General features: G+C 47.3%; 1 protein-coding gene across 2 annotated transcripts in view; it reads left to right on the forward strand.

Moving 5' to 3' along the window:
• Positions 1 to 27,485, forward strand: part of MGAT5B (alpha-1,6-mannosylglycoprotein 6-beta-N-acetylglucosaminyltransferase B) — a 172,470-nt gene that overhangs the window by 47,782 nt on the left and 97,203 nt on the right. For both annotated transcript variants that reach the window (XM_077833803.1, XM_077833804.1), the window contains exon 3: positions 18,064 to 18,208. In XM_077833803.1, the coding sequence (XP_077689929.1) occupies positions 18,064 to 18,208 (145 nt within the window). The remainder of the gene's footprint in view (positions 1 to 18,063; positions 18,209 to 27,485) is intronic.

Raw genomic sequence — 27,485 nt, forward strand, 5'->3', positions numbered from 1 at the left:
GAGAATGGGAATGGCCCTGGGTTCACTGTGGCTGTTTATGGGCTGTGGCTTTAATGAATTAACTGTCAGGATGGCAGGGCCTTTGGCTAGGTGACTTTTTTTGGTCTTTCTAATCTGTTCAAATCAAGGTCAATGCAGAAAATAAACAAAGAAGTGCCAATGTTAGGGGGAAAGCACAAAGTAATATTGGATAGCTAGAAACTCCAAGCAAAGCAGAGATGGAGAAAAAAGGGGAATGGTGGGTGAGGGCTCAGCTACCTCTGTAAGATGGCCAGGTCCCTCTGAAGCATTGGTGCTCTATGAGAGGAAGGATGGACCAGTGGTTAGGGCACCAGCCTAGGACTTGGAAGAACTGGGTTCAAGTTTATGCTCCACCCCAGGTTTCCTGTGTGACCTTGAGCAAGTCACTGTCTCTGTGTGCCTCAGTTCTCCATCTGTAAAATGAGGTTAATGGCACTGCCCTGCCTCCCAGGCGAGTGGGAAGGATAACAGTATTAAAGATTGGTTTCAGAGTAGCAGCCGTGTTAGTCTGTATTCGCAAAAAGAAAAGGAGTACTTGTGGCACCTTAGAGACTAACCAATTTATTTCAGCATAAGCTTTTGTGAGCTACAGCTCACTTCATTGGATGCATCCACTTTATGCATCCAGTGAAGTGAGCTGTAGCTCACGAAAGCTTATGCTCAAATAAATTGGTTAGTCTCTAAGGTGCCACAAGTATTAAAGATTGCGAGAGGTTCAATACTACAGCAATGGGGCCTGCATAGCTACTGAAGATTTGAGCAAAATCAGGTAGCAGAGCAGAATTAGGACTATGGGGTGATTGAAGTAGGAGCAGAAAAGTCCCTTTCTATCTGTGGATCAGGAAGGGTCTGCCCCAGCACCGCCTTGCTCTTGGTACCTGACCCTGCCTGGAGCAGTGTCCCAGACAGCTGAAGGCCGGGGCTGGGAGCCTGCAGAGCTCGCAGCAGCTGCGGACAGCACATCACCTCAGTCTGCTGTGATGGGAATGATCCTGCTAGAGGAGAGGATTCAGGTGCCAGTTGTTAGTATCTCCAACACCGCAGAGGCCTGTGCTTCATGGGCCCAGCAAGCAGCGCATCTCTGCACCTGACAGCAGGCGAGAGACCAGCAATCAAGGGTGAGTGATGGGAGTTCTCATGGTGGAGATTAAAGAGCGAGGCCACTGTTGTCTCTGCATCAAGCCTGCTACAGTCCGGGGTGTTCTCCATTTCCCTTTAAACACAGCACTTGCTGGGGCTGCGACAGCGCACGTCACTCAGGCAGCATGGATTTCTCTGACTGCCTGTCAAACCGATGTTCAGTCACAGATGCCGCTTTGGGAGGGCTGTCACACCCGGCTCCATGGCTCCTCCTGTGGAGATTTCGCCAGTCAGCATCAATGTCAAACTCCCCCGCCCACGTCTGTACCCATCCCCATCCACTCAGGGGATGGCATCTCCCCACATCTCATCCCCCCTCCCTCCCCCACGCACACTTGTGGGACAGCATCCCCCACATCTCTGTCCTCCCCACACACACTTGGGGGACAACATACCCCATCTCCATCCCCCCCCCCACACACACTCAGGGGATGACATCCCCCCTTACAAACTCAGGGGACGGCCTCCCCCCCACATCTCTATTCCCCACACACACACACTTGGTGGACAGCATCCCCCCACATCTCTATATTTCTTCCCTTGTGCACCCTGCACACACTTGGGAGATGGCATCTCGCCACCATCATGATATGGGATAGATGTCCCAGTATCAGTGTGGCGGTGGGTTGAAGTTGGTTCTGGTGCATAAACCTGGGCACTCTTCTCCTTTCTCAAGACTTGAGGGAGCTGCTGGGAGACAGGAGTTGGAAAGGAACTACACATCCAGCACCAAAGGGGATCGAATGGGGAAGCACTCAGGCATATCAGCCTGCTATGCCAGAGGCCTGAACCCTGGCAGGGTCTCTGTGGAGGCAGGCCAAGCTTTCTGTGTTGAAGAGCCGAGTTACTGGCTCTGAGTTGGCTGTGCCTGAGATGGGAGTCGTCAGGGAGGGAACGGCCAGCTGGTGGAACTGGAGCAGCAAGCTGACAGAGCATAGCAGTTGGAGAGCCTGGGGAGCATTCTCCCTCCATGCTGACCTGCCTCGTCCCTCAGCCGGAGTTACTGCAGCGAGCTATGAAATTCATGGGCAGGGCCTGAAGGGGACAAAGGGACCGTATCTTAGCTGTGGTGACAGGGGCACTGACAAACAGTTCCCAAACCAAGACCCTGACTCGTATATTTCTGGGTGAAGCTAGTATGTAAAGAATTGGGGGATTGGGAGCACTGGTTCCAGTGAGACAGAGTTCAGGCACGTGCCGTGTGGGCCACCCACACAGCTCTGCTGATGTCCCTCACTCCTGAGCTGCATTTCTCCAGCTCTGGGCTTCCCCTCACGCCCCACAGCTCAGCTGCTGCCCCTCACTTGTGATCTGCTCACCCTGTGTTATTCCAGTGCTATTTGTATTCACTGTTGTGACACCTTTTCCCCTCAGCAGTCTTCCCCTCATTAGTAAATCCTACATTTGGGGGGTAAATATAGGATGGCAGTGCCCTTTAAGAAAAAAAACCCAGGCAATATTTTGTACTGGAATTAATGCAGTTGGTATTTTCAGCAGACATAAGTAATGTTGCAACGTCTCGGAACAAATTCCCTCCACGTACTGGAGCATTCAGCTGTTACAGGATAGCTAGACTGGAATATGACTTATGTCTGTAAGAGAGTCAACAACCAATCAGCCATGTTATGCGTGCCGGAGAAGTATTGTGTAGCTGTGTTTGAAATGTCACGGGATGTTTTAGTCCCTTTGAACTGTGCTGGGAAGATAAGGGGTGTAGGTGCCACTCGCCGCCCAACTTCCTCTCAGCGGCGGCTCAGCTCTGAGCAGCCAGTGTCGACAAAATGGATTTTCACGTAGCTACTTGTCAACAAGATTTCTTCCAACCAGACTCCACGGACTGCCTCATCCAAATGGCTGCAGCCCCACCCCATCCGCATTTATCTGGTGAGGGGTCACAGGCCAAAAAGAAAATATGCGCCAGCCTTGTAACCTCACGTGAGGGAGTAACTGAAATCACAGCAGAGCCAGGGCCTCTCCCTCTGCCCCTCACTGGAGTTAGCAATGGCTCAGCAGTGAAGCAACACAGGATTTAGGGCCTGATTTTCAGCGGTGCTGATCCTCCGCAGCTCTAATTGGTTCCGCTACTGAGTCAGCAGGGATCCTACTGACATACGCTGACTCGCACTCCGACGGCAAAACCGGACTAAAGTCTGGTTTCCCTGGGCTACTTCGGGGATAGGGCTCAGTAGTCTAAGGGTCCTCTGGCTCCTCGGGGTATGCAGCAGACGGTGGTTCCTCCTCTGGGGGCAGCTCAGTCCCTGGTCCAGGGGCCAACAGCAAGGCAGAGGCATATGACTCCTTCCCTGGCTCTGGCCCAACTGAGCTGGAGGCCTCTTATACTTCCTGCTCTGCCTCTCTGCTTCTAGCACAAGGGTCAGGCCCGGCCTGGCTCCACCCTCCCAAGGGGGCAGAGAGTGGTCTCTCCCCCTCAGGCTCCAAGGGAGGCCACTCCACCTCACTACAGTCCTCTTTAGCAGTCAGGTCTCTGTATTTGACTCAATGGCATCCTGCACCAGGGAGTTCCATAGGTTTTTGAAAAAAAACCCTCAATGGCTACAGTTACTACTGTGGAGCCCACTGCTGCATCCATGATCACTGTGGCACAGCGCAGGGACAGAAAATGTCCTGCAATGCAGTGCAGTGTGAGTGCTTGATAGATGAACTGAGAACGCTGATGGCAATCTTAAACAAAACATGGGGCTCACTCTGCCACCCTCTTCCACTTCTTGACCAGCTGAGAGACTGTGACCTGCTGTTGGAAACATAACAGGAACTGAAGAACCTACCAATGTTATGTGGAAGGCATGACTGTGATGACACTTGTACCGGTCTGATTGGGGTCAGTCTGAGTGCCTAACAGCAGGCCAGAAAACCTGAGAGTGACTTGATGGCTGTGGGAAAAAGAGGGGAGGGGAATGGCTTAGTCACTGAGCCTGAAGAGAAGTGAGCAGACAGCAGTTTTCCTTCCTCTGTGGGAATCCTCCCCTGTCCCTCCCCCCCGGCACCCTAAAATTGACCACAGCTTTGGGTTCAAATCAAATGCTTGTGGCCCTGCTGTATATCTGGTGCCTTTGGCAGCACGGGGAGATCTGCGAGGAAGAAGGAGCGGGGAATCTATTAGACAAAAGTCCATAATGTAATTAGGAAATGTCAACTTCCCTATTACTATCTCCCTTCGCTCACAGGCTCCTGGTCCATGCATTCTCCCTCAGTCCCTGGCCATGGTGCTGAATGCTGATCAGCCAACGCTTGGCCTAGCCTCAGTGCCGAGTGAGGAGACTGGCCCTGCAATGGGTGGGCAGTGCAGGTGTGGGTGACTCTGAGAATTCAAGGCTGGGATTTTCAAAGATGCCAAAGGGAGTTACATGCCCAGATAATACTGAATTTTCTAATGGAATTTGGATTCTTTTAGGCTCTTTTGAAAGCCCATCTTAAACCCATATGTAATCTTGAAAGAACCACTCTGTATTAACACAGGGTACACAGAACAGAAGAGTGTCTGACCTGTGAACCCCATTCCTCCACTATTCTACAACAGAAGTGATTGTGGTAGGACATGATGCAACTGGGAGTGGAGGGACAGAGAGATACTCTGCTGCTCAGTTAATCAATCACCTCTGGCTTTGGCAAACCACCCAGTCTCCGCATCAGTGTGCTTGTAGGCATTGCCATAGAACCATAGATCATAGAATCATAGAATATCAGGGTTGGAAGGGACCTCAGGAGGTCACCCAGTCCAACCCCCTGCTCAAAGCAGGACCGATCCCCAATTAAATCATCCCAGCCAGGGCTTTGTCAAGCCTGAACCTTAAAAACTTCTAAGGAAGGAGATTCCACCACCTCCCTAGGCAACACATTCCAGTGTTTCACCACCCTCCTAGTGAAAAAGTTTTTCCTAATATCCCACCTAAATCTCCCCCACTGCAACTTGAGACCATTACTCCTTGTTCTGTCATCTGCTACCACTGAGAACAGTCTAGAGCCATCCTCTTTGGAACCCCCTTTCAGGTAGTTGAAAGCAGCTATCAAATCCCCCCTCATTCTTCTCTTCCACAGACTAAACATCCCCAATTCCCTCAGCCTCTCCTCGTAACTCATGTGTTCCAGTCCCCTAATCATTTTTGTTGCCCTCCACTGGACTCTTTCCAATTTTTCCACATCCTTCTTGTAGTGCGGGGCCCAAAACTGGACACAGTACTCCAGATGAGGCCTTACCAGTGTCGAATAGAGGGGAACGATCACGTCCCTCCATCTGCTGGCAATGCCCCTACCTATACATCTCAAAATGCCATTGGCCTTCTTGGCAACAAGGGCACACTGTTGACTCATATCCAGCTTCTCGTCCACTGTAACCCCTAGGTCCTTTTCTGCAGAACTGCTGCTGAGCCATTCGGTCCCTAGTCTGTAGCGGTGCGTGGGATTCTTCCATCCTAAGTGCAGGACTCTGCACTTGTCCTTGTTGAACCCCAGATTTCTTTTGGCCCAATCCTCCAATTTGTCTAGGTCCCTCTGTATCCTATCCCTACCCTCCAGTGTATCTACCTCTCCTCCCAGTTTAGTGTCATCTGCAAACTTGCTGAGGGTGCAATCCACACCATCCTCCAGATCATTTATGAAGATATTGAACAAAACCGGCCCCAGGACCGACCCTTGGGGCACTCCACTTGATACTGGCTGCCAACTAGACATGGAGCCATTGATCGCTACCCATTGAGCCCGACAATCTAGCCAGCTTTCTATCCACCTTATAGTCCATTCATCCAGCCCATACTTCTTTAACTTGCTGGCAAGAATACTGTGGGAGACCGTGTCAAAAGCTTTGCTAAAGTCAAGGAACAACACGTCCACTGCTTTCCCTTCATCCACAGAGCCAGTTATCTCATCATAGAAGACAATTAGATTAGTCAAGCATGACTTGCCATTGGTGAATCCATGCTGACTGTTCCTGATCACTTTCCTCTCCTCTAAGTGCTTCAGAATTGTTTCCTTGAGGACCTGCTCCATGATTTTTCCAGGGACTGAGGTGAGGCTGACTGGCCTGTAGTTCCCAGGATCCTCCTTCTTCCCTTTTTTAAAGATGGGCACTACATTAGCCTTTTTCCAGTTGTCTGGGACTTCCCCCGATCACCATGAGTTTTCAAAGATAATGGCCAATGGCTCTGCAATCACATCCGCCAACTCCTTTAGCACTGTCGGATGCAACGCATCTGGCCCTATGGACTTGTGCATGTCCAGCTTTTCTAAATAGTCCCGAACCACTTCTTTCTCCGCAGAGGGCTGGTCACCTCCTCCCCATGCTGTGCTGCCTAGTGCAGCAGTCTGGGAGCTGACCTTGTTCGTGAAGACAGAGGCAAAAAAAGCATTGAGTACATTAGCTTTTTCCACATCCTCTGTCACTAGGTTGCCTCCCTCATTCAGTAAGGGGCCCACACTTTCCTTGACTTTCTTCTTGTTGCTAACATACCTGAAGAAACCCTTCTTGTTACTCTTAACATCTCTTGCTAGCTGCAACTCCAGGTGTGATTTGGCCTTCCTGATTTCACTCCTGCATGCCCGAGCAATATTTTTATACTCATTATAGCCATCCTGTCTTCTGACTTTTCTCAGCTACTCTCTGCTTCTCCATGGTCTCAGCCATGCTGCCCTTACCTTGCTGTTCTGTTTCTAGGTGTTACATAAACTTCCCCACCTTTTTCAGGGCAGTCCAAGGAAGACAAGGGGCTGGCCACCTTTCTGCTATGTCTGTGCCTCTACTGTACAAGGGAGTGAAATTCTCCCTTGTGCAGAAAGCCAGCGCTGTCCTACCTAACCCCCATTTCAGAGGTTTAATTGGAACATGAGTAGGCCTTCGTGCAGGGGTGAGCAAACTTTTTGGCCCAAGGACCACATGTGGGTATGGAAATTGTATGGCAGGCCATGAATGCTCACAAAATTGGGGGTTGGAGTGCAGGAGGGCATGGGGGTGCGGGCTCTGGGGTGGGGGCTGGGGATGAGGAGTTGGGGATGCAGGAGGGTGCTCCAGGCTGGGACTGAGGGGTTCAGAGGGCAAGAAGGGGGTCAGGGCTGGGGCAGAGGGTTGAGGCGTGGGAGGAGGTCGAGAGCACACTCCAGGTGGTGCTTACCTCAAGCAATTCCCAGAAACAGTGGCATGTCTCCCTTTGGCTCCTATGTGGAGGTGTGGCCAGGCGGTTCTGCGCACTGGCCTGTGCTCAGGCACCGCCCCTGCAGCTCCCATTGGCTGCAGTTCCCGGTGGGAGCTCAATGTCTGGAGGGCCAGATGTGGCTCCCAGGCCGTAGTTTGCCCACCTATGATCTAAGAGAGATTAATTTTCCAGTAACATATGGCTTGATCTTCAAATCCTAAATGGCTAAGAGGTGTTCCCAGCCAATGGAAACTGCAGGGGTGGCGCTTGGGATGGGGGCAGCTTGCGGAGCCCCCTGGCTGCCCCTCCATGTAGGAGCTAGAGTGGGGACGTGCCGCTGCTGCCGGGAGCCGTGCAGAGTGGGGCAAGCCCCAGACCCTGCTTCCCAGTGGGAGCTTGAGGGCTGGATTAAAATGTCTGGAGGGCCAGATATGGCCCTCGGGCCATAGTTTGCCCATCTCTGCCTTAGTGGGACATCTGTATAGGGGTGCATGTCATAGAGGCCATTTCAGCACCAGCACATTTCTTCTACAAGATTGTTCTCTTTGATATATTATCCAGTGCTTTGGCCAGTCCAAATTTCAACAACTCTGTTGAGATGCCAACACTTTCCTAGGGAAACTATTGTATGTTTCAATATACATGGCACTTAGGACATGGTTGCTTTTTCCCCAGTTCCATCCAATTACTTAGGTATTCACCCCCTTGAAGCACCGTAAACAACTCCCCTCCCTTCATTGTGGTGACTAGCATGTCTCATGAGATACAGTAAAATGTGATTGATTGCAATCATTATTTCATAGCACTGCTATGAAAAACTGTTGATTCAGTGATTGCCTTTAAAGAGTTTCTGCCACTTGGGGGAACTGTCAAAAAACTGTCAGACTTTTGCAAACTCCAATTAATCCATTGTGCAGTTCTATATGTGTTTTCTTTGCCATTGTTGTTGATTAGAACAGAACAGAAGAGTTCTAATTAATTAGAACTAATTAGGAGCTTTCTCCTTTGTATTTAGCGGTGCTGTTTGAATAGTAACAAACCCCCAAACCCTGATCAGCTAACATTTGTGTTAAGTTGGGTTTGGATTCCTGTTAGTTATTATTTGTGAAGAGTCAGTAACTACTGATGAATTTTCACCATTCACAGTGATTTTCACCATTGGTGAAAATGTCTGTAAACCCCCATGCTTTCACACATTTCAGCACAAATAATTTTTTGCCCGAAAATGTGTAACAGGAAGTGCAGTTTATTTGTGATTCCTTGATTGCTATTTGATTGTTTAAAACATTGCATCCTTCTAGATAGAAAACAGAAGAAATACCATGTGACTAAGATGACCCATCACTGCACAAATGATTGATTGTTCACAGTGAATTGTTCACCCACCAATAGGCTGAGAATGGCCATCCAAACTGTATTCAATGAGAGTGAATTTAATTCACCCCATTGTAGAGGATCAGCACAAAGTCTATATAAAAGGTTCATTTTGCACCTATTCTAGTGGTGCATAGACCTTGAGCTGGCTTGTCTCCCTAGGATGAATTTCATCCTAACTGCAAAAGGAGCTAATTTCGCAATGAACATTGTTTTATTGACAAGTATGACCTGCTCTAATCATTAGGCCATTCCTCCTGCTTCTTTCAGACTGTGATGCTACAGTTCAGTGTGATGGTGGGAAAGAAAACACAGAAAAATTGCAGGTTATCTTTTGGGGAAATTTATACAACACCATTGGCTAAACTGTGAGCTGTGGTATGCACCCATGGGGGGGGAGCTTGTAAGGTTCTCCCATATTGTGTGCTTTGCCAGCATCATGGGTCACAGAGTGTAGGGGTCAGAAGCCTCTATGTGGGGGCTGGGAATGCAAGGGTCAGGAGGAAGGAAGCAAAGTATTGACTCCCTCCCTTATCAGGCACCAGGAAAGATCTCATGCAGCTTACCTCCCCCCTTGGAACAAAGAGGAAACCAGGCACAAACTGCGACACAGTAGTGTATGAGGCAATTCATTCCCTGCTCTGATTCTGGGGTTGCACAATTCTATGCTGCCCTTTGCACAGGACTTGTGGGTGACTCCACAGTGGATCCCTGTATAAAGAGATGCAAAGCATTTGCCTGAGGGTGTCTCTTTGGGTATGTCTACACTGCAGCAGGGAGGGTGCTTCCCCCTGCTGGTACATAGACGTGCTAGCTCTGCTCGTGCAAGTATGCTGCATATAGCAGCGTGGCCATGCCATAATGGACAGCAGCTCTTGCTAGCCACACATGTACAGTCTTGCCCAACCCCCTGGGTCCATGTAATTGGGCCACTAACCAGAGCCACCAGCTCTGCTGCCATGGCTGCACTGCTATTTTTAGCACACTAGCTTGAGTAGAGCCAGCACAGGTCTATCTCCCCAGCTGGGAAGCAGGCCCCTAGCTGCAGTGCAGACGTACCCTTTATGAGTTACATTCCTAGCTGGTAAATGAGTTCTGCCTGCTCCAGTTGCGTTGCAGAAATGCTTTTTGTGTTACTTGATTTGCTCTTTCCTTGTCAGCCCAGCTGAGCATCAGTTCTGCGGGTGGCCAGAACTGTGCTTCAGGTTTAGAGCAAATTAATCCTGGCTCTTGCGTTTTAAGAGAGCGGCTTCAGCACTTTTTTCCCCTGGTTTTTTTTTTTAATGAGACACACTTTCCAAGCTCCATAATAACCATTACCAAGAAACAGCCAATATTTCTTGGTATCCTTCTTAAGCTGCTGGTACAAGCCCCAAAGAATCAGAGAGCACTCAGCAAGGGGAAGCTTCAAACTTTGCCTGTTAGAGACTCCGGGTAGAGGGATGTGTCCCACCTCGATCCCACACTTTCTGGCAGGGAAAGTGCTGCATGATAAGACTATCCAGGGAAGGGTTTTTTGTTTGTTTGTTTTTAATATCCTCCCCTCCACCCCTGCCTTTGCTCCTTTAAAAAAAAAATCTCCCCTCAATTTCTGACAGTGCAGCCTGGGGAGCTTTGCTATTGAAAGGTGTCTTGAAATCTCTCAAAAATGTCTGTGAAAGTGGAGCATTATAATCACACTGGGTTAATATATCTGCTAAATCAGCACTCCAGCTCACAGGAGAATGGTTGGTGGCGAAGACACTTCCTGTGTGACCTTGGGCAAGTCACTTCATTGTTCTGGTCATCAGGTTCTTGTCCGTATATTGGAGATGATAACCGTTGCTATTTAGAGTGGAAGCAGTTTGGGTAATGGGCTGCCTTTTAGTTAGCACAGTGGGGCCGGGGTCTCTAAGTGCTCCTATAATAACAATAAATACAGATTTACTTCTTCCTGCTGGAATTGGTAGCCACAGACTGGATTCAGGCTAACAGTGGCATAGAAATGGAAAGCACCCTCATTCCTCTCCTGGATAAAGTGCAGCCACCCTACCCATCCAAGCAGAGGTGGAAAGTGTGTAGTGAGGTGTCCTACACCACCCTGTCCACACAGCCTCCTCTGGCGCAGTTCAAAGGGGCCGATCTGGAGCTCTCTTTATCCCTCTCACTAAGCAACTGTTGCCCACCTGGAAAATTCTGGCAGACTGCAGAGCCCAGTGAAATCAAGTGTGTGAGGGGAGAGAGGAGGCTAAAACTTAGTTGCAAGTTGATTTGATTTTCATAGGCCTTCTCATCAAATATTCTGCCTGCCAGAGGGTATTATTCTCACTGCCCAGGACCTGGGAACGCATTCAGGTTTTGGTTTATACAATTATAATCCATACACAGAGAAGACATCTGCAAACAGCGGCTGCCCCTGGCCCTGCAGTCTTGCCACCCCCTTGCAGTGGGAGATGTGTGTGCGTCATGCAGGGAAATGCCTGTTGCTCACGTGCCCTCTTTAATCCGTTGCTGGTGCCAGTGCCATTCTCAGAAGCACTTTCTAAAGCCAGTGGAGCTTTCCGAACTGATGTTTCAATCCTAGTGGTGAAGCCTCTCGACATCTCTCCTGAAGATGCCGGTCGGCTGGGAGCTGCGCTTGCAGAAATGGCCAGCCACACCCAAACACAGGGGACAGCGACTGGGTCCCTGATGGTGGAAGAGATGGGTTGGGGAGCAAGACAGCCGCTTTCCTTACAGGTGGTTTATACAGTATGTCAGATGCATGACCCGGTGGCCTAATGGATAAGGCATCAGTCCCTGGAGCTAGGGATTGTGGGTTCAAATCCCATCTGGGTTGTGCCAATCGCATATTTGGGGGTTGGACTAGATGACCTTCTGAGGTCCCAATCCAACCCAGATATTCTATGATTAATCATGCAGGGTGCTGTACAATAGAAACGGAGACTCACTTGCCCTGAAGAATTTATTGTCTAGACAGCATGGATGATTCATCTGTCACACAGGAGAGTTACCATCAGCTGGCACAAGCTTTGGGTGAGTCCTGTGAAGACAGATTCTCTAAAGAGCTCAGCTCTAGCGTGCACCCAACCAGGCCGAGCACATGGGGAAACCTGGCCACTTATTTTGGTGCCTAAATGTAAGTGCAGCTCATTAAAAAATCCAGTCCCATAATGGCTCCATGCCTCAGTTTCCCATCTGCAAAACAGGTCTAATACTGCCCCACCTCAGCAGGGTGTGTGTGTGGGGGGAGAGGAATGAAGAGAAGAAAATCTTTACTGTTCCCGAGGCTTTCAGACTAAGGCGATGGGTTAGAGGTGCAGAAAAACCCATCAATAAATGTAATAAGCAAATAGGTGCAGCAGTGGTCATATCTCCAGACTGGGCGGCTAGATGTACTTCTCTAATAGCATTTTCCCTCCTGTCCTGTCCTCTTCACTCTGCCTTATCAGGGCTGACTTTTTGTGTAGTTTTCCTTCAAAGTTGCCCACCAGGAAGAGAAAAGGGACCAGCTGGGTTTGTTCTTCCTTTGGGAAGGAGGTTGCACTACATCCCTTTCCTTTAATGTACTTAAAAATACCTCTCTCCTCCACCCACCCCAGCTTCACCTCCTTGTTTAGGGACTGCCTCTGGGGGTGACAGATTCTCTTTGTCTTTGTAGGGAGACAGCTCTGCTGCTCTGCCTAGGCCTTGCAAGCAGCCATTTAGATTTCATATGAACTGCAGTACTAACTGACCCCCTCTAATTAAACAAATGCAATCCAGTTATAAAATAGGGTGACAGCCTAGCCCTGAGTGGCAGCCGCAGCAGCAGCTGTGAATCATCCAGGCTGTCTCGCTATTGCATTTTCAAGCTGTATTCCCCTCTGAGAAATCCCTCTCAGCTGAGGTTTTACACACACACCCTGGAGACACGTAAAAGCACGGCGGCTGCAATCCATCTTTGTCTCCACTCGCCGCTATTAGGAGCGACCATCCCCTCTTTTACGTCTACATTTACCTCTGTCTCCCACCCTGAGCTAGTCCACTGTGTCCTAAATTCCTGCCCTCACCCACACGGCCACAAAACAGAGCTTCTCCCAAATGCTTTATATGGTAAAGGAAATGAACCTTCCTCACTCCAGCCTGTGTCCTCTCCTTCGTGATTTGTGCCCATGACCTTGGGCCTGTGCAGCGTGTGTGGGAGGAAGCAATCAGGGTTAGTTCCTCTCTGATGTGAGGAGCTGGCTGTTGGAAGCCTGACAGGCCACTGTCCGTTAAGGCATCGCAAAGCACCCAGCTGGAATGCCCTTCACCAAAATGCAGTCCAATTATTAAGACTCACATTTTGCAAAAGTGCCCCTTAACGTTGAGTGCCCAGCTTGAGACACGTAGAGCGCCTACTTTTTAGAAGGGCCGAGTGTCTGCAGCTGTAACTGAAGTTATTGGGTGTGGTGGGCGCTCAGTAGCTCTGAAAACTGGACCCTGGCAGCCTAGGAAGCTCTTCAAAGCTCTGACCCTGCTCCCAACTCCACCTGGGCAGACTCCAGCCCCCACATGGAGATCTCTGCAAAATCAGGACTCCAGGTGGTATTCAGGCATTTAATTAGTGCTATGCATTTTGTCTCTAGGCAATTCTAGGTAGTTAATAATTCATGGCTTGTGATGAACCCAATACCTCAGCTCTGACTAGCCATTGTGAAAATAAGCATGCAATACAACTACATACAAGTGTATGCATATGCATGACACGTCACACGAATCCACGTGACTCTGAACTTGCAGTTCACAGATTCTAAGGCCAGAAGGGAGCACTGTGATTATCTAGTCTGACCTCCTGCAGAGTACAGACCATAGGATTTCCATGAATTAATTCCTGTTTGAACTAGACCAAAAGCATCCAATCTTTATTTTAAAATTGCAGTGAGGGAGAATCCTCCACAGCCCTTGGAAATTATTCCAGTGGTTAATTATCCTCACTGTGAAAAATTTGTGCCTTATTTCTAGTCTGGTGATCCATTTTGCTCTCCCCAAATTGTGTCTTTTGTGCAATCACATTTTTGCACATGCAAATATTTTGCAGATGCAACTTAGGTTCTGCTGTTTGCAAACGTAGCGGTGTGGGTACACTTTCAGAGCTACAGAAAGCCTGAGACTTGTCACACCCACTGATTTCAACAGAAGAGGTACAGCTGCATCCTCACATAATTAATGCATTGAACATTTCGGGTGAGGAGGCCGGGTTGAATCCACATGAGATAGAAATTATTTTTCCGAGTTACTTGTTTGCTTTTTCTGGGTCTGATTTTTTTTTTTAAAGGCTATCATAAAATGGTGTGTAAATGCACAAAATCTCAGTCAAAGGTACGTGACATGTCTCGGGGTGAGTATCAGGGCTCAGTAACAGCTTTAAAATGGCTGGTGAGGGTTATCTTGTAAATCCCCTTTAAGGACTTTTTACAGTGTCATGTACTCACTGGGCTGTTTTGGAGCAAACATTTTATCAAGTGGATCTGTCAAGGTTTCATACAGTGCAGATTACTGTCTACAGCCTGCTGACGGTGATGGCTCTTTCACAGTTATTATCTGTTGTATCAATATGACTCTTTAAAGAGTGTTGATGTTCAGAAAAATGACTTATGAACGCCCTCTTCTTAGTCCTGATCATTGACTTCCAAATCTGTCAGCATCATGTGACATGCCATCCCAGGAGGAATGGGGAGAGGGCAAAACTATGTCAGCAAATAGAATGTTATATGGGATCATATTATTATGTCCTGCAAAGTTGGTGGCAGGGGAGAAGCGGAGCATATAAACCAATGAAAGGTCTGGGTGGCACACCAAGGTCTCGGAGAGCAACTGCCCCCTTTCCCCATAGCAAATGATGCCCTTGCAACATCCTAGTGTGTATGATCATGTCCGTCTACTAATTAGCCCCAGTAAGCCTACTGCTTACCCACTGCTAGAAAAATTCTCCTTAACCTCAGGTGGTAGAAGCGGGTGATCTTGTGGCTGATGCATGAGTCAGAAAAAAGCAAGGGGAAGGTCTTTGCAACACTGGAGCAGCTATGGCAAGGTCGCAGCTATCCTAACATCCATATACATCTACATGCCTATCATTTGACAATAAAATTGAGCACAGGGGTGCAGGCTGGGCTTTGTCCCCCCTTGATGAACGGAATTTGTTTGTTGTTTGACCTTACCAGCAGTAAAGGCTGCCTTGTTTAGTGATGTCCTCTCCCTGCGGTTAAAGAGAGCGAGCTGCTGCAGGACGTATCCTGACCCTTGGCCTGCACATTGGTCACCCGTCCTGTAGGCAGCCTGACATCATTGCTCTTCCTGACCCGAACAGGCTCCGCAGGGCTGGCAGCACCGACATGCTATTGCCAGTAATATGAGTGCATGTGAGACGTGACAGGCACAAGGCGTGTGCAGTAGACACCAAGGGGTGATTTTTGTAGACGATAGGGGCGGAGGGAGAAGTCTGAACAATGCTGAAGCCCAGACACCAACAAAAATCCCTGCTCAGAAGATCCCCCTCCCCCATAGCCTGGAGCTCTGGGTTGTTCAAAATCCAGATCCCAGGTTTGCATCTCAAAGGGACAAGATGTGCGTAACTTAAATATCCATCCATGATGCCCAATGTACTACTTATGTACCCAGCATCCGCGGTTAGCCTCCTGCTGCTCAGTTAATGAAATGTGTGGTACCTTTTAAAGTGTGCACAGGTGTGGAATAGAGGAGATAAACTGAACAAGATTAGTTAGGGTTGTTTGAGTGGGTTTTTTTAACCAGCCTAGAGTGAACTGAAGTGAGATGAGATAGGAACTTATTTCCCTACCACTGGCTCCATAATAGGGGCTGCAGGTCACTAAAAGGTGAGAGGACAAGGCTGGAAATAGGGAGCTTTGGCCCCTTGCCTGGTGGATCTAGAAAAAAATATCCTATTTGTTCTGCCCATTTCTACAAGAAGAAGGGAGGACTCTGTGAAGTTATAAGAACCAGCACAGTTAAAAGGGATAAAAGGAAATGCCTGAGAAATCAGTGGAACTCACTGCTGCAGGATACTAGCGAGGAAATAACATGGTGATCTATTTTTCAAAGAGCTAGACATTTATATATATATTTTATATGCATGAGAATAGACTCTGCAGTCACAAGGGCTGCCAATCCCACCAGCTGAACTCCATCTTGGGTTAGAAAGAAATTCTCCCTTATACAATAACATAGCATTGCTCACTGAGGTGATGTTCAGATAGGGCTGGTTTTGGAGGGAAGGGTTATGGCTTCCCTTAGAGCTTCCAAGACAGATTGCTGTTGGGCTGGATGGACAGTTGGGGCAAAATTTTCAAAAACACCTATGTGACTTAGAACCCTAAATTCCACACCTGAATACTTGTGCAGATGTGGTCACCCCCCCTCAAAAAAGATATATTGGACTTGGAAAAGGTTCAGAAAAGGGCAACAAAAATGGTTAGGGTATGGAACGGCCGCCGTATGAGGAGAGATTAATAAGACTGTGGCTTTTCAGCTTGGAAAAGCGACGACTAAGGGGGGATATCATAGAGGTCTATAAAATCATGACTGGTGTGGAGAAAGTAAATAAGGTAGTGTTATTTACTCCTTCTCATAACATAAGAACTAGGGGCCACCAAATGAAATTAATAGTCAGCAGGTTTAAAACAAACAAAAGGAAGTATTTTTTCACACAATGCACAGTCGACCTGTGGAACTCCTTGCCAGAGGATGTTGTGAACGCCAAGACTATAACAGGGTTCAAAAAAGAACTAGATAAATTCATGGAGGATAGGTCTATCAATGGCTATTAGCCAGGATGGGCAGGGATGGTGTCCCTAGTCTCTGTTTGCCAAAAGCAGGGAATAGACCACAGGGGATGGATCATTTGATGGTTATCTGTTCTGTTCATTCCCTCTGGGGCACCTGGCATTGACCACTGTCGGAAGACAGGATATTGGGGTAGATGGACCTTTGGTCTGACCCAGTATGGGTGTTCTTATGTTCTTATGTTCCTGTTCAAAAGTGACTTAGGAGCCTAAGTCCATTGGATATGATTTGGACATCGGCTCCTAAGGGCCAGATGTTTAAAGGTACCTAGGTGTCTAAAGATGCAGATAGGAACCTAGCAGGATGCTCAAAAATGCCTAGGCAAGGTAGGCCCCAACTCCCATTCTATCCACTGGGAAACTTCCCTTGGAAGTTAGGTCCTTAACCTGCTTAGGCATTTTTGAAAATCCTACTAGGTGCCTGCATGCCTCTTCAGGTGCCTAAATCCCTTTGTGAATCTGGCCATAAGTCACTTTTGAAAATGGCATTTAGGTCCCTAAGTCACTTAGGTCCATGGGAAAATTTTACCCTTGGGCTGTTTTTGTTTGACAAAATATACTTCAAATCATTCCAGAGTAGGAGCAATAGATATCAATCATAAACATTCCCACAGAACTTGCCTCCATGAGACACCAGCTGACTGTCCCAGGTGCTCCTGATTCTATGAGGCGCTGAAACCGCCTGGGACTCACTGATGTCAATACTGTATTAAGCCAAGCACAAGGAGCAATCTCTAGGAGTTTTCCAAGGGCTGTATGGTGGAATGCTCCATCCAAGGTGACCCATCTGGACCTGTCTGCCTGTCCTCTGACTGGGGTTTTGCCAAGTCAAAATTCCAAACAGCTACATGGAAGAGGCAGATGCATTTCTGTGTAGAGACTGGCGCACCTGAGCAAAGCAGAACCTGAATTCCAGCCCCCTCCATCCCTGCCTTCCACGCGTCTGCTTGATTATTTTAGGAAACAGCATCTCTTGGTGCACATGAGTAAAGACAGCCCATTAGGTTGAGCTGTGTCCTGGCTTTGCAAGATGAATACACGTCATCTAGACTGAGACCACCAAACTCATTGTACTTGTGACCAAATTACATATGAATCCAGGCTTATATCTATAAAACCCCATAGCCCTTCAGTGCACACTAGTCAAATAGCAGTGGGATGGTACAGATTTGGAGACCTGATATCTGACTTCTGAGGTGCGTTTCTAGTGTTGTAACCCAGGGCTGCAATAGCCAGGGATGCTGTGGGCCAGGATTGAAGTACACTGGCAGGGCTGTAGGTGGAGAGCCTAGGTATGGAAGAGAAGAGGGTAGGGGAATGCAGTCATGACTGGCAGAGCTGTGGGTCCCAGACTAGGAATAGCCAGGGTTGCTGTGGGCCAGGATTGAGATGCATGGGCAGGGATGTTTAGGGAAGCTTTTATGTCATCATCTCACCCTCTCCCTGGCCCAGGCGAGTGCTGACAATCCATCACTTTCACCGTCGCTGACCTGCTCCTTCCCATCTTGACAAAACAAATGACTATGTTCCCCTGAGCCCTAAGCCCTGCTCTAGCCTCTTTCTTGCTCTTTGTGTGACTGCAGTGATGGGCGTGCTGGAGTCCAGAGGGGTGCTGCGGAAGATGAGCGACATGCTGGAGATGATGGTGAAGAGGATGGACGTACTAGCCAGGCTGGAGAATAGCACTGACTCCCGGAAAGGGGAGGAGGCACGTTTTTCTCCGGACAGGTCAGTGGCAGCGGGAATGGTGCCGTTTGGGATCAAGGTACCCCTTCCTCCAAACCCACCCGGCTCCATTTACAAGAGAGGATCCCACACTGAAAGGTCTGATCCCTGCAAGATGCTGGGTGCCCTCCAGTGCCATTGCTGTCCGTGAGAGCGGGGCGTGCTCAGTACTTTGCAGGATCCAGACAATGAGAGCTTAGGGGATGCTGCTGCTACCAGCCGAGCTGCTGTTCTTTTGTGGAGGCTCAGCACATCCCCAGTAAAAGCGTGTTCCTTGCCTGAGTCTCTCGAACTGGAATCATTTCTCAGGTGCAGAGCTACTGCTCCCAGGATGTAACCACGTGAATGAGACATTACCACTACCTGGTGCTGGACGAATGTAGCCTCCTGATTCAATGGGTTCACTATACTAAAGCACTGACCTCCATATCAGCACCCTCTCCCCTGGCTCTGCAGCCCTAATCCCAGCCTGGTGTGGAGGGGGTTCCCGGAGGGTTCTGGGCTGCAAAGCAAGCCCACCTCACACTCCCCCCTCAGGGTTACTCCTGTCTCATGAGGTTGCGTTCAACTCCCCACACCAGGCATTGCGACCTGGTGTATGGGCTTGCAGCACCACCCAAGTTTGGCCCAGCCATCCGTCTGTCATGATGGAGGGGCAGCCAGGCCAAACCTGAGTGGCGCGGTGCGCTCACGTGCCAGCTTGCAATGCCGGGAGCGGGAAGCCAGACCCAGCCCTGTGGGACAGGAGCTGCCACAGTGGGGTGAGTGCAGGGTGGGCTCGATTTCAAACCCCTTCTCCTAGGGCCTCCCCTCCGCACTGGGCCAGAAGAAGTGTATGTGTGCCTGTTTTTTCACCCTTGGTTGCATGCTTTCTGTGCGTGCCATTGAATCCACGTGAAAGCCATCCCTGCATGGTGTCAGGAACAGCAGGCAGGGCTGCTGTGAGCAGCAGTGGCAGAGCCCATGTGGTCTGGGGTTCTGTGAAACTGTTAGAACTCTGTCTGTGTGTCTTTCTGTCTGTCTGTCTGTCTCTCAGTAAGTTTGGGATTCCATTAAACTGTTGTGAATTTTGTGACCCCGCCCTCGCCTTTATTTAAACTAGAGCTGAACCCAGAACAGACTCCCTGTCTATGATACTTCTATGGCCCTTGTCACTGTAGTAGTGGAGTGCATTTAATGCCTTCATCCTCACAACATTCCTATTAAGTAGGACAATAGGAAGGATGGCCCAGAGTTAGGGGGCTAGTTTAGGACTTGAGAGACCTGGATTAAATTCTGTGCTCTGCCACAGACTTCCTGTGTGACCTTGGGCACATCACTTAGCCTCCCTGTGCCTCAGTTCCCCAACTCTACGATGGGGATAATAGCAAGGCTGTGTCTCACAGGGGTGCTGTGAGGATAAGTCCATTAAAGGTGGAGATGAGGGCCATATAAATTAGGTACTGTTAGCCTCTCTTACAACCGAGATGCAAAGAGGCTACGTGACTTGGCCAAGGTCACCTAGGAAACCTGTGGCAAAGTAAGGAATTGAACCCAGTTCTCCCAAGTCCTAAACTAGCACCCTGTCCACTGAGCCATTATTCTCCCTCCTAGAGGGGAACACCTCCGGATCCCAGCTTTGTGGATCAGGCTCCCCCCATCTAATTTAAACTAACATTTTAAAAGCAAGAACGAAACATTCTTAAATAGGTCACCCGTGATATTAAACTTTCATTTAAGAAAGATTAATAGATATTACAAGCAACCTCCAGACGCGAGTAGCATGTGTTACAGAACATTATAAGCACGTTGACAGAAGACATTATAAATAGATATAAGCCAGGATTATAAACCACCTGTCAATCGTTTGGACTGTGTAACAACATCTAATTGTTGAATAGTCATTTCTTAAAACATCTATTCATTATTTACTAACCCCTTTTAAAAGTGGGAGCTCTCCAGGGCAGAGACTGCCTCTTAGGATGTATTTGTACAGTGCCTCGCACAGCGGGGTTCTGATCTTCACTCCGCCTTTAGGCGTTTGCGGTAATATGAATAATCATGACCATGTGCCCTCAGAGAGGCTGCTGAGCCCTGGAAAGGGGAGGGGTAGGGATGAAAAGGAGAGAAAGAAAGAGAGGAGACAGGAAATCAGAAAACATTTGAATCCCTGCCTGTAATACAGCTCCTCATAGGCCACCTTAGGGAGCTAAGCCTCTGATTATCACCAGCTACGTGGAGTTTAAAGCCATGGTGCCCACTCGCCCTCCCTCACCATTATCTTATTTTTCCCACCTACAGTGGAAACACTGAGTTATCTCTCCTCACTCTTTCCTGGCCTTTCCCCTCCCAGGAAGATACACACACAGAGCTCACAACACACTGGTTAAAAGCTTATTAAGACTAGGAAGAGTAAGGAGGCCCATAAGATCCTGGTGCTTGGCTCCATTTCAGTTCCACAATCCAGCCCTGCTCTTAAATAAGACTGAGGCCATGTTCCCACTGAATGTGGCTGCTGACTTCTTTGAAGTTAAGCTTTGATTAAGTTAGCAGCAAATAATTGAGTGGCAGAGTATTATGAAGATTGCAGGTTTGCTCAGCTTTTTTCCCCCTTCTTCCTTCTCTGCTTTGCCTGGATGCTATTGCCTCTGGGTTAAAAGTCTCTCTGGCTTTTCCTCTCTCTCCCCTCCTGCCGCCTTCTGGCTTTCAAGGAAGAGAGGCAAGAAGTAACCCTTTGAGAAATGGCAGCAATCAGCCATGACCAATGGCGCCCATCAAATCCCAATGACAGACTGATACCTTTCAACTGTTCTTTTCATTACAATCCCACTACCTTAAATGTTACTAAAAAGAGATCTATCTGGATCTGCAGATATAGATAGATAGATGAGCATGTATGAGGATGTTGATGGAGAAAGAGAGAAAACATACACACATATACAACATGTCTATATAACACATTTATTTCTGCCACTCTGGAATCAACCACTGGACTATTAAATAAACCCTGGCACTATGGAATCAATTGCATTTTTTTTTTTGCACCTTTGACCAGTTCACCAAAACTGCCGTCTAACCTCTCCCCTCTAGCAATACACCTATAATCCAAATGAGAAAATTAGTAATAGTGGCAGCAGTATTACAGTAATTTCCAAGAGGTCTCAACCAAGATAGAAACGCAATCGTATTGGCACTGTACAAACCCATAGTTGCAGACAGTCCCTGCCCTGAAGAAATTACAATCTAAATAGGCATTAGAGATACTCCATTATTATCGCTGTTTTACAGAGAGTTGAAGGACTCAAGGCCACACAGGAGTCTGCTGTAGAGTCAGATATTGAACCCAGATCACGTGAGTCCCTGCCTGGAGCCTTGTCCACGAGACCATCCTTCTGTAGTTTCAGGCTCTATCCCCCCACCCAAAGAAGGAAAAAAAAAATGTAGAGACTGACATTTATTCTAGTCTGAGGTCCGCGGCTGGTCCCATTCACCCTTGGAACAGAAATGGGTTTTAAATTAAATATACGCATACTGCCAGGACTAGCAACACTTGCTACATCCCATTGCAGAGCTGGCATTCCCTGCTCCCCAGTGATCCATATTCTGCATCCATTTTCACACTGACAACTCGAGAGATGCCATCAGACCTTCAAATCGTGACATGATGATTTACTCAAAAGACATTTCACATCATTTTGAAAGGCCTTCAACATTTATTAATACTAATTTTTTCTGTCACTCGAAGGCCTGCAGAAATGGTGACTAAAGCAACCTGAACATACACATTTAAGAAAGAGCACTCGTAAAAATGTTAACGTCTAAAGAGATGTCTGAGGCTACGTCTACACTACACCCCATTTGTGGCGGTGTGCGGGGTACGCGTAGCGACATGCCGCAGTGAAAAGCAGTCTGCGTCCACTGCTCCACGGGTCAGTGAAAGGCTCTGGCAGGGAGGAGGCAGTGGGGAAAGGCTTCAGCAGCTCCCTCTCCCAGAGCCTTTCACTGCAGCAAGAACAAGCCCTGGCAGGGGGAAGGCAGTGCGGAAAGGCTCAGCTGGAGCCTTTGCCCACTGCCGTCCCTGTCAGAGCCTTTCCCCACTTCTGGAATCTCTCTCTATGCAGGGGGAAGGTTCCAGAAGCAGAGAGGCAGTGGGACACGACTCTGCTAAAAGTAGCAGCATAATGGGAAGGTACGGCTTGGACAAGCAGAGAGTTGTGGAGGGTATGTACTCGGTACGTACCCTTCAAGCATATCTGTACTCTACTAGCCTGAGCCATTCCTCACTGTCTACACTGCTACTTAACTCTGTGGTAGGGGGGCTACCCGAGTACATACCAATACGCCTCCGAAAGAAGCGTGCCATGTAGACATAGCCGTAAGTAACTTTTCTCTAAATTGTGTAGCAAATAAAATACATGGTGGTGTGCTGTGGCCTGGGAGGGATGACCTCCAACAGTCTGTTATGACTTTGCTACCTGTGAACAATGCAGATATCTCAAATCGGGTGTCGGTTAAACCTTCAGAGCAGTCTCATAATCATTTAATTTCTTATGACACAGCTAGACACACACCTATCCCTGTATTTATATTTACATGTCTATATGCAGATTTGTGAGGAAGGATGGTATGGTGGTTAGGGCCCTAGGATGAGGAAGACTTGAGTTCAAGTCCCTGCTCTGCTACAGAGTTCCTATGTGACCTTGGGTAAGTCGCTTAGCCTTTCTCTGCCTCAGTTTCCCATCTGTAAAATGGGAGGTGGCTGGCAGTCTAAGTACCTAAGACAAGAAACCAATAGAAGGCAGCCCTACCCAACCTTGATGTTGGAAACAGGAGATGAAGATAATACACACATCTGTGTTATAGAGGGCGTAGAAGTACTATGTTAAGGTTGCTTAATATTTCCTGTTATAAAAACTTTTATGACCATTGTGTTGGTGGAAAAAAGTAGTCGATGATTATGTAATTAAAGACTGTATCATAATGCATGCACACAAGGGGGATCTAATGAAAGTTGCATGGAGAACCTTAAGTCTGGCATTTCCTGACTTTTTAGCTCTTGGCTTAAGCAACCTAAGTAATGTTGTTTTAATGCTTTAAAAAAATGTAGTTTATATCTATATATAATGGAAAGTGTTGTGTAACCACCTGCACTACCTGTCATCTATACACATGTGTCAACAGTAATCCACTCTAGGGGTGGACATGAGTATTCATGACAGCACATGTGGTAGGCTCGCTCACCTTTGATGATTTTCTTGGCTAATAGCTGGTGAATAGAACCAGTAACTTCAGATGACTTTCATATCTCCATCTCAGCGGCTTCACAACCAGGAGAAAAAATTAATAGCATTTTGGCAAACTGTTAGCCCTGATGATGTAGGTTAGAAATATCACATTTCAACTCAGGGATATTTCTTGTATTTAGAGCCCCTTGGGAAAGAGCATGCAAAACGTTAAGAGGATCACTTCAAATGGCTTTTGAACAATCACAGTGCCCTTAGAAAGACTGGTGGCCTTTTGTTGACCTATGATGGTCATATTTAAGATCCATAACGCATAGGTATCAGATTTCAAGATTTTAAGTTTAAAAGGGCAGTTGAGTGGTTGAAATCTGATGACCTTTTGGTGACCTCTGTTGGAAAGCTCCTAACGGATGGATGCTCATAAATACAATGATAACATTTCAAGATGGCCACTGATACTTTGTGTTGGTGTCAGAGAAAGACTGGAATGCTGGCACAGTTCAGACACTTGAGGATCAGATTTCTCTCTTGCATTTTGATAAGGTCTAAATGGAATGTTTTGATTTTTTGTTTTGAAATTTATTTTTTATTATATAGAAAGTATAAAAATGTGTAAAAATTTTAAATAGAAATGAAACACTTTGATTTTATTGAAGTGGATTTGACTGACCTTAAACGAGACATTTTCAAAAATGTCATTGTGTGTGAAATTTTAGATTTTTTAAAAATTTCATTCTGATTTGAATGTCAGAGTTTCCTGCAGAACGGAAATTCTGAGTTTCAACCAGCTCTGTTAAGTATGTTTAGAATATATGCTTCCCTAAGGTCACCCAACCAGCCAGTCATACTCCTTACCGGTCTGATATTCTTTTACCCATCATCATTTTCCTTTGCACCTCTTGACAGGGCTACTCTCTAATGTCCATGAGCAATGTATCCTCAGGCTACGCACACAGGGCATGTCTAGTTGTGTTCCCCTGGGTGCGTATTTGTTGTTGTGTTATAGACCTTTGCCTTTACGTTTTCCCGTGGGCATTTCACTGCCTCAGAGAACCATTTATGAGACTGGAATAATGGAAGATCTGACCTTCTCCTACTGTTTGGGTTCCTGGATGGTGGAAAACCAGAGCCTGTATTGTAACGGCACCATGAATGTGTCCATGGGGGTTTCAAATGGGCCAGGAAAACAAACCCAAATACAAATAGACACAAGGAGCCGAAGCATTACAGCAAATCTGAATGCAAACACAGAAATATAATCTAGAAATACAAGTATGGAACCATCACAAATAAAACATTTAACTGAAGCACAAATACTTAATCCCATGGGCACCCCTAACACACTATGAGGCTGTGTGATAACATATCACACTTCACTATCACACACAATAGCCTGCACGGGGAAGCAGGCCAGCTAGAATGACTCAGTGCAATCACATCCCAGTATACCTGGGGCCCACATAGTTCCCTCATTTCTATTATTGTCTGTTCTTTGAATCCAGATTGTTGACTTCAGGCTGAGCACGTGGGACAAACTGTCCTTATGGAAATGAATACTGCATCACTGTCAGCTTACTGCCTTAGGGATTTTTTTAAAGCTCTCTCTTTGTTTTGGGTCTCTGTGTTCCCCCTGGGAAGAGTCTCTGAGAGGTCCATCCCTAGTAAGTCCTGCTGGTCTGAAGCAGGACAGGGGTTAAATACAATAAGAATTACAAAACTTTGTGCAGTTCTCAGCTCTGCAGCTCCTTCAGGTCCCCTGACTTGGTTGCCCTGAGCGGACCTGATGATCCAGAGAAACGGGAAAGTCCCTCTCCTCCCACCCTCCGCATTCTAGTCAAATGTATTTCCTACTGGTTAGGGAAGGGAAGCAGGAGCCAGGACTCCTGGGTTCTATTAACGGCTCTGCTTCAGCTTTAAAAAATCTTCAGTATTTCTGAGACACCTATAGTCTTTTTACTGAAGTCGTGTATTTCTGAATACTTCCCTCACTCTCAGAGGTCTTGTGGGGTTTGATATTTGTGCAGAAATCTGAGATCCTCTCATGAAGGTTCAAGAGAAGCAAAAAGTATTATTCTCGTTACAAGGCACAGTGGTTTTGGGCAGTTTGTTGTCTGCTATACATTTTTCTTACTGATGAGTATCTTGTGACCTGTCAGTGGAGCCCTGTGCGGGACTAATATAGATCCTGCTGTGGGACTGGGATCCCGCAGGACCCGCTGCCAAAATAGCAGGAGCAGCTGTGAGCAAGATTAAAAATAGTCCCATGCAGACTCATCTCTCTGACTTCTCTCAGTTGTCCCCTTTCTCTGCTGAATCAGACAGTGTTATCGCGGTGGGCAAGGGAGACCAGTTTGCTTGAGTCCTCATAATCAACCCTTTTTCAATCTGAGATTCCCAACTCTGCTCTCTTCAGAGATGGCCAGTTCCTTCCTGATTACACTTCTCCATTCCGTTCAGGCCTCCGCCAGCTTTCCCCAAGCATCGGTGGCCACATTAGTATTTGTCTTTTAAATGCTTGAGGACGGCTTTGAAAGGGGAATATGGACCTGCTATACATGCCAAGATTTTTAATTCCCTTCGTTTATCCTTCCCAAAACATCACCCATGGAAAGAGTAGGCGGTACATCTGGGATTGGCTGGAATTAGTTTAGCCAGTGGGCGAGGAAGTTCTCTGCAACCCTATCACTTCTATAGGCATGTTCTCATGGGCAAGTTTTCTTTGTTCAAACACAGTCCATCTCAGCACCCTGCAAACTTCCTGGTGCACTTAATCTGTCTTTCAGTACTTACAAAGTAACAAAGCACCTCACAAGCTTTAATTTATTTACCCTCACAACACTCCTGTGATGCAGGGGAGTGCTAGTAGCCCCATTTTACAGATAGTTTCCCTGTGCCTCAGTTTCCCTAAATGACTTGCCCAGGAAGTCTGTGGCAGAGCTGGGACTTGAACCCTGTCTCCCAAGCCATGGCTAGTGCTGTTACCACTAGGCAATCTTTCCTTTCTAGCCTGCTGCTTGTCCCTGTGAGCGCCACTGACTGATCTTTCAGGTATCAGTTAAAGATTATACAATTAAATTGTATTAACTTCAAAGGGCTTTTTTTTTTTTTAGCATTTCTGGTTAAGGATACCGACACATCAATTTCTCAGCCAGTGCTGTAAAACTGGGAACAATAGCAACACAAATCCCACTGTATCAACATTGCTTTTTACAATGCTCTCAGCTACTTGAAACCAGATCCCAATTCAGATAACAAAGCCTCAGATTTATAGAGCACCTTCATGGAGAAGAATGAGAATGTGACCTCCAGATGCTTTATGGAATATCTAGCCACACTTCACAACCCGGGTTTCTTGGGCGGGAAGACTGGCTTTTCCAGAAGAAACTGCAAGGGGAATTTAAGTGAACAGAATGTAATTAATTACCTGCACTGGAATTCTACTAGGACGTCAAGGCGAACAGCTCTACTCTGTTGAAAATTACCATAGGCTCTTTTATGGGAAAAGTTTTTAATGGCTATCACAGGTACAGGGCTAGCTGCATCTCTATCCCCTTTCTGATCTCTCTGAGTGCACCGCCTCAGGAGTTTGGCTTCTATCCTGTATCTTGTGAAACTCTGTGTCCATCTAAGTCTCCTCCCATCTTTTATGGCTGTCTTTATTTTCCCTTGCCAAAAAAAAAAGTGTGTGTCTGTGTGTGTCAGAGAAAGAGAGATAAAAGGCAAGCAATGGATTTCATAATAAAACAACAACTCCAAGTAAGTGTGCTGGCCAAGTGCAGAAAATTCAATACCTTTGTTAATTGAATGCAACCCTCGTAAATCACCAGAGGGAAGCAAAATTAAAACTTCTTATTGAAGCATCCTGGAGAGTTTATTTACTGGGCGAGGGAAATATTAGCTTGCATTGGAAATTATATTCAGCTTTGTGAGCCACACGGAGGATGGGGACTCCTTGGAAGTGACAGAGATGAGGTCAAGAAGGCTGATTGCCTGGTAGTGCTGTACCATCACCTCTGGATATGGCGCATATGGGGACATCACTGTTTGGTACCACCCCC

Source organism: Eretmochelys imbricata, chromosome 14, assembly GCF_965152235.1.
Source record: "Eretmochelys imbricata isolate rEreImb1 chromosome 14, rEreImb1.hap1, whole genome shotgun sequence".
Taxonomy (NCBI): Eukaryota; Metazoa; Chordata; order Testudines; family Cheloniidae; genus Eretmochelys; species Eretmochelys imbricata.